The sequence below is a fragment of the Mustela putorius genome, unplaced genomic scaffold, assembly GCF_011764305.1.
Source record: "Mustela putorius furo isolate JIRA1106 unplaced genomic scaffold, ASM1176430v1.1 tig00003962_pilon_pilon_pilon, whole genome shotgun sequence".
NCBI lineage: Eukaryota > Metazoa > Chordata > Mammalia > Carnivora > Mustelidae > Mustela > Mustela putorius.
The window spans coordinates 3,719,107-3,733,104 of NW_025422106.1; the positions used below are offsets into that span (position 1 = coordinate 3,719,107).

The following is a 13,998-nucleotide window of genomic DNA, read 5'->3' on the forward strand; positions in this document are numbered from 1 at the left end:
AGCCGAAGGCAGCAGCCCAAACCACTGAGCCACCCAGGTGCCCCTAACTATAGATTTCTTAACGACACGGGTTTGAACTGCATGGGTTCACTCACGCATGCATCTTTTTTGATACGGTGCGGTACTATAAATGTATTTTCTCTTCCTTATGATTTTCCTAATCATAGTCTTTTCTCAAGCTTACCTTATTGTACGAATACAGCATGTAATACACACACCCAAGATGTCCATCATCTGCTTATGTTCTTGGTAAGGCTTTTTCTAGTCGACGGTAGGCTATTCATCATTAAGCTTTGGGCGAGTCAAAAGTTATATGCAAATTCTTGACTCCACAGTGGGGGTTGGGGGTACCCCTAACTTGTTGTTCAAGGGTCAGCTGTAACTTCCTTTCACCATTAAACTAAGGAGTTTAAGGCATTTGCAAGTGCCGTGGGATAACAGGAAATAAGGAGGTGCACAGATGTTGGGAGGACAGATTTGAAACCACACCAGTGGTTCACGCTGGCTCTCTAAAGTTGAACTCTTACATTTTTAGAAATTTTGAGAGCTGGTTGTTAAACAGCCAATTAAAAATTGAATTATATTAACGTACAATGAACAGCAAAGGTAATAAATGCTCCAAATTCATCTCTCCCAAATTCTTTCTCATTCTACCATTGCCTATGTCTGCCAGGTCAGCATTGCGGAAATACTAGGCAGCGGGGAGCTGCGTGCTTTCCGACTCTGTGCCCCTGTGACGTCACCTTTGAAGTCTGAACTGGGCCCGGTGGGAGTATTTACACCACGGAAACTGGCAAAGCTACCAATCACGGCGTACATTTTGGGGTACTGAATGTTATTTTTTGGTAGCTCAATGCTGAGCCAAACCACTGGCTCCTTAAAACATTTTAAAGGTCTCTAGTAAATGTGAGGCAAACTTTTACTTGGAAGATGGATAGGTTGAAGAAGTACAGAAACATATGTCTGTCTAAATTTAGGAAATCATTCTCAAAATTGTGTTAAGGGCTGAAGGTGATTGTTTTCTTCTTCAGCTTAAAGCTGTAATTATTCTACATCCATTTTAATACAAATATCAGTTACTAAAGTGTAATTTTATGGAACAACCTGTACACCATGACTGCTAGACAAAAATAAACGTGTTGACTAAATTGAGGCATAAGTCCTTAAGAGTGGGCGGGAGAGATTCCTTTTCTCTCTCCCTGCCAAACTTCTGGAAAGCGTAGCTTCTACTCATCCTCTATTTGCTTACCTTCTCATCAGTCTTGGCTTCGCCTCCACCATTTGACAGAAACTGCTCTCAGGTAACCACTGACCTCAGGTAACCACTGACCTCCTTACTGCAAAATTTCTGTTCTTCTCTTCTGTTCTCAATGTCATGACCTCTCTGCTTTGTTTCTGAGGGCCACGCCCCTGCCTCCTCCATTAGACTGAATTCGTAAGGCAGAAATCCCACCCTCTACCCCAACCCCACCCCCCCCCATGATGTTTTGGTACCTTCTGGATATTCTGCCATTGTTTGCTGAATCACCGGCCCAAGTTTAATCTGTGTGACCTTGAACATGTCCTCTCCCTCGGCTGGATATCTGTTTGCTCAGGTATCAAAAGAAGGTGAACTGTGTGGGGTGCCCTTCTTTCCCTTTGGCTTGTCAAGAGCTCATCTTAAAGGGTCTTGAGAAAGCTACAACTCTCCCCACTTCAGCGGAGCCTTATGAGCAGATGTGTGTCCACTCCACTGCCAGGCAAACTCTTGGATTTTCATTTTCTCTTTGGGCCTTGGGCCTAAGCCCCAAAGCTACTCCTTTGCCTTCTGTTGCTTCTGAGCTCAGAGCCAGGTTGAGTGACCTTGAGGAAGTTATGTTATCACCTTCCCAAGCTGTATGATTGGGATGAATGGGAACCGTGCAAGACAAGCTGGCAAGTGTTCAGAACTCCTGTGAGATCTGTAAACCGTGGGTCCTGATGCTACATTCCTTACTTGAGTTACGCGTATTTTATCTTCATAATATTTCCCCCCTGGAGTTGATCCCCTTCAACTCCTTAATCATTTCTGTTGCTTGTGCTGAATTCCCTCAAGTCTAAAATTCTTTTTTTTCCTAGAGCTGCAGGAATCAGAACCAAACAGTATTCCAGATGCCACTTTCCACTCCAGCATTACAGGATTTACAGAGTGGGGAAGCGATCATCTTGCTAATGGCTTAGCGGCGTAAAGATCCCATCAGTCAACAACATTCAAGTTTCTGCTCTCATCTGGAGGTCAAAGCTTCTGGTTCTCCCAGCTCATTATCCCAGATACTGATCGTCCTACATTTGCTTTCTTGCTCGCTGCCTCCGTGAGGCGTCCACCTATTGGGTCAAAGGCCCCAACGTGGTACGGTCACCTCCGAAATTAAAAGGGGGAAAACACAGCCACCCTGTGCATGCACGTACCTAAAGAGCAGCCCGACGCTCCTCACCTGAATGTTAGATTAGTCAGCAAGCCATTAGAAATGAATCTAAATGATGTAGGGCAGAGTTCAGTGAAAAGTCATGAGATAAAGGAAACACACGGGGCCCAGGCTGATTAAAAAGATAATTGGTTGTGGAAAATAAGGTTGGGCTCCAGCCAAGAGTTTGTCTTTGACGAAGATAAACGGAAGGATCCAATGCAGTCAGGTTGGGGGATTCAGCTGCTGTTCTTTTCTAGGAGTTGAGGAGCCAGAACAAAGCAACAGTCAGTTTCAAAGTGCAGCGCCACGCCCCCTCTGTTTGTTGTTCGGCTCATAAACATACAAGCTGTTTCCTTTCATCTACACAGGCTCACACAATACAGAGAACCCACAATAGGTTTAAACCAGATTTATAAATGGATGCGCAGAATGGGAAAGCCAGAGATCTTCTGGCCTAAGAAAGGATCTTGACGTTCCTGGCTAGAACTAAAAAAAAAAAAAAAAAAAAAAAAAGAAGAAGATTCTCTTCTAAAGATCCGCAATCCCAGCAGAGTAGCCAGTGAAAGGCCGCTCTTACCTGAACTGTTAAATCCCATAAAGGGGTAGAAGATGCCTAATGGCAACACAGAAAGGGCTCATCTCCACACGAGCAATGGGAAAATTTTCCCCGGATGACCAGATACGGGGGCCAACAACAGGGTGGGGGGTGCAGTAGGGACCAAAGCCAGATACTCTATTTGGACCTCAAACCGTTAACCCCAAAGGTTCCAACTACTCGCCTGAAATATTGTTTTGATAAATAAGCTATATCCTTGTGGAACTGAAATCTCCAACTGTTCCACTGGCGCGGACATCTCTGCAGACAGCACATGCCCCAGATTGTGGAGTTAACTTGAATTAAATTTCAGATGTGGGGGGAGCTGAGGGAGGGAGTGGTGGCAGTGGGAGGTTTATGAACAGTATGCTGGGGCTCGGATGTTGTCGTAACCAGATGGCTTCAACTGTATCCTTTAAACAAAAACAAACACGTCCAGAAATAATGTAATAATGACAGGAGAAGCATCGAGCAGTTTCACCTGTACCTGAAATCCTAACAGCTTTGTACCCACATTGGAGATTCCAAAAATATTGGAAAATCCCCAAAGAGACCTTCCTCCTGATGAAGCTTGGTACCAGGACTGCTCCCCTCCCGGGGGCATAGGCCCTGAAACCACCGCTTTCTATGAATCAGAGGAGGAAAGCAAACCTAAAGGCAGACTGATCCTCCTCGCCCGCTGGAAGAACAGGACAGCAGATGGATCTCTCTAGAGCTTTGCTCTTGGTTTCCTATGTTTCCCATAGGAAGGAAACTTCACCTCTGATTTTGGACCGAAACTTTTCAGAAATGGAACCTCCTCCCTCTACTTACGTAATCTTCTCAGGGTACTGTATATCAGGAGAACTGTCACTCGACAGTTGTGGGATCTGACGCACATCACTTGACTGCTCTGGGTTTCCACTTCTCTTCACTATAGAATGGGAAGGTGCTATCTGTCACTCAGTTGTTGAAATGAAATACTGTTTGTGAAGGTTTGGTGAAAACCGAGAAGAGCTGAACTAATGAGGCAATGCAGTGGCCCAGGAGGCCACATGGGCGGAGCAGACTGTGTGCATGCTGGAGCCCTGGACCAGTGTGCTGACCTGGAGAGCCAGGATGAGGTGGCACAGGACGGCAGCCATGATGTGGAACACTGGACACTTCCTCCTGGACGTGAGCCGTGGGAGGAAACTGACAAGTGCAATGGGATGGTTTCTAATAAGCGCATCCTCTGTGTGCCCGTGTCGATGCTCGACCACAGCTGGTCATTCTAGAACCTTGGGCAAGATGAATGAAAACTGGAAAATCTGCCAAGGCCAAAGTCACTGGAGAGAAATGGGAGATGGAATATGTTGAGTTTCCATCTAAGGTCAAATGTACACACCTTGGCCACATGGCCATTGCATTTTCCGGTGTGTCCCACTGTCCTGTCCTGTCCAGCACTGTCAGTGTCCTTGTGAGCAGCCCTGGAGTGTCCTTGTGGGTATTCAGACATTAACTGTTCTGGAAACACATCAAGTCAGTGACAGAACCAGTCAGAGATAATGATTTCCCTTTATTTAATCTCTACATTCATGTCCCCTTGATCTTTTTATAGTTAGCTAGGAGAAGGGAGGTTGGGAGTTAGGTGTTAGAACATGTAGGGGGTAGAAAAGCCCACCCCCATTACTTGCCTTGGCAGAGGCAGGAGCCTGATCCCTCATTAGAATGTGGCCTGTGAGATACTTGAGGAGGACAAGACACTGGTAGATGCTGGGAGCTCCAAGAGGCAGCCTGGGGTGAGGGAGACACAGTAAATCCCCATGGGTAGACATTTCTCATAGAATCTCTGCAAGCTGAAGGCTCAAACCAGGTCTCTGAAATCCCTTAAGGAACTCAGACACAAAAAGTCAGCCAGGTGAGTGAAACAAAAGACCAGAGATACCACACAGTACAAAATAGTAATTATTTATATTTTCAAAAAGAAAACAATTAACATTTGGAAGTTCTCCCCTGTAGGAAAGGGGTGAGTTGGAAGGAACAGGACTGGCTCCTACGCAGGCGGCAAGTCAGGTATGAACAGCTGAGCAATCTGGGCTGGGATTTTTGTCACACAGCATTAATAATAAAATTTCCTTTTCTTTTCTCTTCTTTTTGTTCTGTTTTTGTTTTGCATTTTATTTTCTTAGAAAAGGGGGGGAGGGAGGAGAAATAAAATCAGAGAAAAATGCCAAAAAACATTTTCCACAATATCTAAAAACAGAGAACCAGAGTTCTTGTCAAGACAGTATGAATTCTGGATGAATTATTTTTTCCAGTTTTCAACACCGATAAAGATTTTTTGCAAAAGCCACCACATGAGAACACGCATCTTCCAGCTCAAATAACCTCCTTCCCCTCTCGCCTTCACTTGTCAATTTTCATAAAAGGATAAAAGGATGTATTCTGTTCTTGCAAACAATAAGTGCTAACAACAAGAGAGCTCTTCTGATACTTGTATGGTGGTGAGGAGTTGTCACAAATATTGAAGTTTTAGCACAGCTGGATGGACTAAAATTTCTCTCAACATAAATACTACTAGAATCCACAAATTGATTTTTGAGAAATTCTGCAAAAATCCTTTCTTCTTTCCTTTCCTTTTCCCTTCTCTTATACTAAATGTCCTTTTTTTTTTCTTTTTTTTTTTTTTTTTTCCTTTTTGCTCCAGGCACCTGACGATCTGTTCTGCTCAGTCAGATGCAGACAGGTTTCTCTGAAGTACCACCGCTGGGACATCCTCCGGGCCGGCACCTAAACTGAATCCCCACAGTACCAAAGTCGGCCAGGCCAAAGGGAACACAGTGACGCAGCAACAGGGTTTTCATTAGGTTGAGCAGCCCCAGGTCCCGGGCCCTTCCCACCCCCCGCTTCCCCCAAGTTTATTTAGTGCTGTTTTGAACGTCTGGGGGCCACGATGCAGTCTTCTGCCCCCACGACAGAGTAAAAGCTCCACAGATTGCGCTGTCTACCTGGTGGTCAGTGGCAGCAATGGTGGCTGCTGCTTCAGGAAAACACACGGAGTCTTACGACAGGCAGGATCTTAGGACTGCTTCAGGCGCTTGCGTGGGGGTCCCAGAAAAGGGCACTGTGCTGAAGCCAGAGAGCGGTAGGCCTCAGCCACCAAGTGGGGATGCGACACCACCATTGACTTCCACCCGGAGGTCTCCAAGACATCTGAAGCATGACTAGGAGAAATGTGGAGAGATGGATTATCAAAGGTGCGAGAGGGCTAGGGTCCACCGCCCCCAGGGCAGTCTAACCTCCCGGAGTTTGCTGTAAAGGGTGCCAAACACTCGGGCAGAACCCTTCGTAGACAGAGCCCGTCACACAACGTGAAGACAGCTGCCCAGGCTGGGGCTGCTGCAGCTCGGAAAGCCTGGATTTGGAGCCCCCACCCTCCCAAATACAAAAGGCGAAATGTTCCTCAGGCCCTTCTCTCCATCACTGATACTCCTCACATTCACTGGTGATGCTACGACAGAAAGAGAGCAAGGGCTCTCTTGTCCCGCAGCTCTGAGCTTCCATCTGGCTCTGCCATCATTCTGGTCCCCGACCACAGACCAGATCATGGCCGCGGCTCTATTCGATCAGCCGGAGGGGACCATACCACACCCTACCGAATGTTAACATATAAAGAGCACCACGCGAGTGTCCAGCAAGGAGCAAGCTGTCCCTAGAAGGAACATCTGGGGGTCTCTTCCCACCTGCCTTTGCCGCAATTGGTAAACTCCTTCAAAACAACCTTACAAACAACCTTACATCGAGGAAGTTGATTCCTCTTTAGGGGCATTTTCTATGTTAAATAATGTTCAGCAACCTTTTAAACCGGCCTCAGCCCAGAACTGCTGCTGTGAGGGTTTTTTTTTTAAGATTTTATTTATTTATTTGACAGAGAACACAAGTAGGCAGAGAGGCAGGCAGAGAGAGAGAGAGGAGCAGGCTCCCCACTGAGCAGAGAGCCCGATGCGGGGCTCGATCCCAGGCCCTGGGATCATGACCTGAGCCAAAGGCAGAGTCTCTTAGCCCACTGAGCTACCGAGGCACCCCTGTGAGGGCTTTTTAAGGCCTGCTTCTCCCCTTTGGGTTTTTCCCAACTTCTGTTCTCCAACAGGCAAGGGAGCAGAACATGCCCCACTGAGAATTACTGCAGAGAGTAGTATGGCCAGGTCATCTGTCATTTAGGATGACCGGACAGATCTGCTGGAATGAACACTTCCTTTCCAAGCAGTATTTAACAGCCTCGACAACTGGTTATCCCTTCTCTTTTCCCCATTCCACAGTCAGCTGTCAGACACGTTTTACTAACTCATACAAAACCCACCTCTGTTCTCCCGGAGACCTACATGTCCTCTACTAAGCCCAGGAGTGGGAAGTGAAGGTGCTGTCATTCCGGGAACCCTGCCTTTCCAGGCCAGCCGCTCATCATTTCACTGCTTCCCATCACCACCAGGAAGGAAGGCACCTTGCTCACCAATCGGGTTAGCCCCACAAGACAGAGCAAAACCATCTCTCGAAACCATCTCCCGTCCAGTCAAGCTGAAGGGAAAGATGAAAACCCTCTACTTACTACAAGGGGCTAACGAAGCCACGTGCCTGTTTTACTCCCTAATTCAAAGTCCCTCTCCTTTCTCTTGCTAGCCCGGCTCTCCTGAAGGGACAGCTTTGAAGGTGCCAACTCACTAGTTGATGAAATCCACTGCCTGAGTTTTCAACTGATCGGCGCTGTGGAGGTCAGCCAGGATGAGAATCTCTGCGGCATTCTCCACGGAGAGGTTACTGCAGAGGGCGTCCTCGCACATGACCTTCAAGCGCTCCAGGGCGTACTGGAAGACACAAGCACTGCTGTGGTCAGGGCGGGGGTGTCTCTGGGCTGTGGCTGCTGCAGCTGTGCTCCTCAGCGGGACCGCCGCGCAACCGGACTCCAGAGCAGAACTGCACAGCGCGTGACAAGGCCACTGAGCTACCGCAGTGATAAGGCACAAGCACGCCCCAAGGCTGAAAAGAAGACCGCTAAAATAACATGCATGGCTGCCACTCAAGTTCTAAAATCCATTTGCTGGGAAAATGGCCATTAGGGAGTACACCCACATCCTCAAGGTCACCCTGCCCCAAGAGGGACTCGAGTGTTTCCTGGACCACCACCACCTACCCTCCCTTACGATGAGGCATAATCGTGCTTCAAGCCAATGGGACATGACCTTTTACATTCCTGCCATCCTTTGAGTCAGAGCCAAATGAGGGTGAAACACAGTCCTTTCTACTTAAGCAATGTCACCAGCCCGGCAGGTATGCCAACTGGCCATTGGGCTGTGAAAAGGAGCCCCGGGGTGACTTTCACCAGCATCTCTGCCACTAGCTGGTCCTGAATGAGGGTCAACCAAAGGTCTCCTTTTCAAGAGAAAGGGATAAATGGAGTCCTCTTTCCTGAGGCTGAGGTTAAGATTCTCAGGGTAGGAACAAAGCAGCAGAGACCCTGGATCCAGTTTTGATCTAAAAACTTCCTATTTTCCAAGTAAAGAGTATAAATGTTCTAGAAATGAAGGTCTGGGTTAACACTGGGCACATCTGATCTAGCAGATTTGTTTTGATGCCACTGTAGCATGTGCTCTCAAATATGAGATTATGAACTTACTAAGGAACTTCAGGAGCGAGGAGGAGGAGGAAGGTATAAAAGGAGTCACAAAATAAAACATTATTAATCAGTTCATAGGAGAACCTTCTGCTTTAAGGGTATCCACAGTCTCTGTACTGGTCCCACCTTCAGGACCTCAGAACTCAATGACACAATAACTACTTCAGGCTGAATCATGGCCATCAAACCAAGACAATTTTATTTTTATGAATTCTGGGTGAGGAGGCATGTCTGTGGGCATTGTGATCTCCTGCAGCAAAAAGAGAGTTTTATTGGTTTTGGTGCAGCTTTAATTTTTTACATTTGAGTAACTAGAAAACAGTTTCCATGGAAAACAGGAATGACACTAGACAAGCAAGAAATTAGGTTGCCGTTTTGTTTTAAAAGGCTGGAAAAGGTTGAATAAATGTTTGTGGTCTTTATACAGTGCTGCACAGAACATTCCTCTTATCCTTTCTCGATACATTCTTTTAAAAGGACTTTTTACTGTGAATAGTTCTGATCCCTATTGCATAATTAGACAAAAGTAGCCATTCTTGTCCCTTGGGAGACAAAGTTTTTTTCCTTAATTATGCTTCTGAAAAACCTGCCTAATGGCTATACTTACTCAGGAGATTGAAATTGTGTCTCCCAGGCCTGGCCGACGTGTTTTGTTTTGTTTTTGGTCTAATTACACGTGTCCCCAGGAGACTGGAAAAGCCCAGAAGAAGCTGTTTCAGCCTCTTGGGTAAATTTTAGATGTTTAGATCCTTCCATGAAAGATTTCTTATTCTGTTTTCCTGAAGCTCACAATGAGGTGTAAAGGTAAAAATGTTTTCAAGTAAGCTTGGAGCAAAGACTGTCTGATAGGAAATTCTGAATGGAATTTGAAAATGCAACCTTCACTTACTTCTCATTCATAAATTTAAAGCACTGCTGCAATTCGACTACTTTGTCTTTTAAAACTGTAAGTTATTACACTATACTGAAGACACCAGCCACAGAATGCCAATTCAGGCTGATCCCCGTGCTCTGCGTACTGACGGGGGCTGCCCAGTACGTTCTCTGGATGAGGAGCAGGAATGAAAACCCAGGAATGACACAGACGTCAAACCCTGGCTCTGAGAATATATACTGCTCAGCCTCAGTATTTCTATCTGAAAAGTGGGCTTTCTGACACTACTCCTCTCTACAGGAGCTAGAAGTGGTCTAGCTATATGTAGTCATGCTATACTGGCATGTATAAACTTCACTGAAAATCAGAAGGCAGATGAGGCAGGATCATTATAAACGTGCGTTACAAAAAGCTGTGTCTTCTAGTTCTCCAGAGCTCACAGCAGATAGTTCCTTACTGGCCCCACTGAAAGCAAGACTCCTGTGGTCAGCACAGAGCCAGACTGGGAGCACAGGGAATGTTCGCATTGCCTAACTGGATTCCTAAAATCTTGAAAGGATACAGCTACTACTCAATCCTTTCAAATGCAATCAATGAGGATTTACGTGCCTCGTCCTCTACAAACACTCCAAAAAGCTGATCAATAAATACAAAACTCCACTGTCAAAGCACGTACTTCCTCTGTCCTCGAGGTGCAGAGAAAGGTGGAAGGAGACTCTTCCCACGGGGGAATCCTGGGAAGGCTCTAGTGGCCTCAGGTCTGAGCCACCTCTGCCCCCAGATGGGTGCCAGAGCACCATACGGTAGGAAGAGGAGCAACACTTGCAGCAGGGAATGGTCTTTTTCATGGGGTCTGCTGCTGGCCAGGTATAAACCCGTTTAAGAAACTTCCAGAGGAAAAAGAGCGTGTGCTTCCTCAGACCACAGGGCCTTGGAGGACAGGTTACGGAGCTCTTTCTGACCTATCTGCATAAAGAAAGTCAGTTTCCCCAGGTGTGTTTTTGGGGACACTAATTCCCAGAGGTGATTCTTGAGGAAAAGGATTTCAGGGTTGATTAAGCTAGAGAAATGCGGTCTATCATATTTTTTAGAAAACTCACAGTGTACATTAACATACTAAAAAGATTCTGAGAAATCTTGCAGTTAAGACAGCCAACACACAGGAACCCCAATTTGACTTGTTTAAACTCAGTATTTCATTAACATTTCCCTCCAAACTTCTTTTGGGAATCATTGGCCTACTGTTTTTGGTCCTTCTCCTGTTTCCTTGATCCTAAGGTCCATACTTTAATTTTCACACTTCAACATTTCTCAAATCGAAATGAAATGATCAACGCACGCATTTACTGCAGTACTATTTCTTCGTCCCAAGAGCTACCGGTCATCTTGTAATTCTGACTGTGGCATATTTCAATAGCTCCTTAGGTAAAAGTTGAAAATTCTAACCACAACAGTGGGTAAAAAGACTATCCTCTTATTGACAAAGTTTAAAATAAAAGTTTATGCACTCAAGGGGAGGCGGGGGGGGGGAGAGGTTAAAACAGGTGACGGATATCAAGGAGTGCACTTGTCCCATCAGGAGCCACAGAATATATGGGATTGTTCAATCACTATATTATATATATGAAATTACTACAACACTGTAGGTTAACTAACTAGAATTAGAAGAAAAAGTTTAAAAAAATAAAATCTCTCAGATTTTATTTAGAAAGAAAAAGTTAATCAACTCAAGAACACTTTGTACATTATAAAGTCAAATGTTAGTATTATCTGAATCTTTAATATCCCTGTGCTTACATGTGAGATGGGGAAGAGAAGGGAGGTGAACATCAAACTTACCCTTCTTTTCTGTAATTAGGGTGACCACAGAAGTTACTTTGACAGCAGGACACTTTGGAAAATAAAAGTGGTGGTGCTATCAATTACTGCAACCCAGGACTGCCCTGGGCACACTGAGATACACGCTCGTCTTACCTACTGTGTAACATAGAGGCCCAGTCATGAAACTCACAAGGTCACAAACACTCCTCCTCTTGTGATTCATTTTCTAGTCTTATCTCACCTTGTCAGCAGCTGCCAACAAATCATCAGCCATTTTGTCGAGGTTCGGAGCCTTCCCCGTGTAAATGAAGCACATCATTTCCTTAAAAACTTCAGGCTCCACATCATTGATTTCAACCCGATTCTATGCCAGAAAAACTGAAAATGAGAAACATTCCAACAGAACAAAATCCCTAAACAATTTTCATGATTTTAAGCTCTGGTGAGAGAAAGGCTTGTTATCGTCTAAAACTTAACATGGATGAGAATTCTCTCTTTGCCCTATTTCATTAGAACAGCCTTTGCTCCCATCATATGCACCACCTTTATCTTCTCAAATACAAGAGCAAGACAACTGTTTCTTTGATTTTTTGGTGTTTCTTTGCCTGAGTAGAAACACACGTCTAAGAACCTCACACAAAACTCGATGATCTACCTGGGATGGAGTGAGTCTGTTTTACCTAGAATGCTTCTGGACCACCTCTCCCTGCACTCAGAAAGTGTTCAGAGAACGGTATTCCATTTTAATAATATGACTGGAAAAATACACCTGGTGTGAAACTAGGAAATCATCTGCACCTAGTCACCTAGCTGAAAAGACATATCTTCATTCTGTCACATACCTTTTTGCTCTCCTCCATTTCATGTTCAAACATGGCACTAAAAACTGGAGAACGAGCTACAAAGTGAAAGGAAAACAGAGATAGATAAGGTTATCACACTGAAACCTCTTGGTTCTTCTGTTATGAAGAGGAGATCACCTTCTTACTTGTCCTTTTGCTACTTGAAAGGGTCTTAGCCTCAAATTACATTGGAATAATAAAATCCCTCTCTTACATTACACCAGAGGAGAATAATATGAGAGAGAGGAAAAAAGAAATCAGTACTTTAAAAATAATTTCTCAGGAGCTCCATTCCAACCATTCATATTGGAACGAAATTACTCAGACTGGAGGACAATGACCTCCTCTGGGCAGATTTGGGGGTTCAAACGGAAGATCCTTCATGGTCTAAGCAAGGCATCCTAATACCCCAATTTCTGCCTAGAACAATGATACTAAATTCTCCAGTTCTAGGGACCACACGGCAAGGAGGCCAAGAACAGGGCTCAGTGCACCATTAACTAAAGGAAGAGCGTGCTTGTTTACAGCAGGTGCTCTGTTCCTCAGGCCATGCATTCACAATAGAGATGATAACACCCCAAAGAGGGAAAAAAAAAAAGAACAAAAAAACCCCCCAAAAAACTAGGGTATCTCATCTGTGGTCCTTCAAAGTTCCACCCTTCCTGACAAAAACTTAATCCTTAGTATTTAGTATCTCCCATTAGGAATAATTTGATTTTTTTTCCTCGGGGGAGTGGGGATAATGAAAAAAGGCTGAGAAATGGTGTTTTAAGCCCACTGTGGTCTAATGGACACAGAAAAATAAGTCAACTTAATTTCAACCATGAAAGTAATAAAAGGCCTAAAACCCTCAAACTTTATCATGTTGTTGAATAAATCAGAAGTTTTGATGAAGGCGGAGACTAACAAACTTCTACCTGAGAGAGGAGCACCAGATGGAAAACGTAGCAGGACTGTGAGCCACCGGGTCACCTGAACTTGGGCCTACAGTTTATGTCAGAAAGGGTTAATTCTGGATCTGTCATTTTCTAACCACATTATCTTGGGAAAATCACTTATCCCTCTGTGACTCAATATTTTAAAATATTCCAAAGGGACATTAATTCTCACTGCTTTTAGTTCAGAAGGCTTATCAGCTATAAGGTACTAAAATAAGTATATCACAAAAGCTGAGAGTAAAAGGGCTGGTGGTTTTTTTAAAAAGGGAAGGGTCCAAAGCAGCAGTATGCTTAGAGGATCTTCAGTGGCTAAACACAAAATGCTGCTATGAGAATAAATAAAACCACCCAGGGGAAATAAGCAGAGGAAAAGAGAAGTGAGGCAGGCCCTTAGGGACACCGGTGTTGACAGGGACGTGTGAAGAAGAGGGAGGCCACACATCAGAAGTAGCCAGAGCATCAGGAGAGAACCAGAAGAAAGAAGTCAAATACTATACGAAACAAGGAATCCCTCAAATTTAGGAATTAGCAGGTCAGAGAACTTTGGAAAACTGCTTTCGTGGCATGGAGGTGAACTGAGGATAAGTGGGAGGAAAGAAGCAGAGACAGTAAATGTGCTAACTCAAGAAACTTAGCTCTATTTAAAGAGAAATGGAGAGAGAGGGAGAGAGAGAGAGACAGAGAAAATGAATATGAATGAATGAATAACTAGAGGGAGACGGCTGAGCCAGTTTCCAGGCTAAGGGTAAACAGACAATCGGAGAAAGAGAGATGGTGGAGATATCAGACAACAAGGGTATAACCGGCAGAGTAAGGACTCTGAGAAGGTGGCATGTGATATGAAACAGAAGGCCGAAGAGACAGCCCGCT

General features: G+C 44.9%; 1 protein-coding gene across 3 annotated transcripts in view; it reads right to left on the reverse strand.

The window, feature by feature from the left end:
* Nucleotides 1-4,934: 4,934 nt before the first annotated feature.
* Nucleotides 4,935-13,998, reverse strand: part of LOC101681201 (speckle type BTB/POZ protein) — a 65,425-nt gene continuing 56,361 nt past the window's right edge. For all 3 annotated transcript variants that reach the window (XM_004764790.3, XM_004764791.3, XM_013062579.2), the window contains 4 exons: nt 12,191-12,246; nt 11,590-11,712; nt 7,702-7,844; nt 4,935-6,206 (listed from right to left, as the gene is read on the reverse strand). In XM_004764790.3, coding sequence (XP_004764847.1) covers nt 6,062-6,206; nt 7,702-7,844; nt 11,590-11,712; nt 12,191-12,246 — 467 coding nt within the window. In that variant the 3' untranslated portion in view covers nt 4,935-6,061. The remainder of the gene's footprint in view (nt 6,207-7,701; nt 7,845-11,589; nt 11,713-12,190; nt 12,247-13,998) is intronic.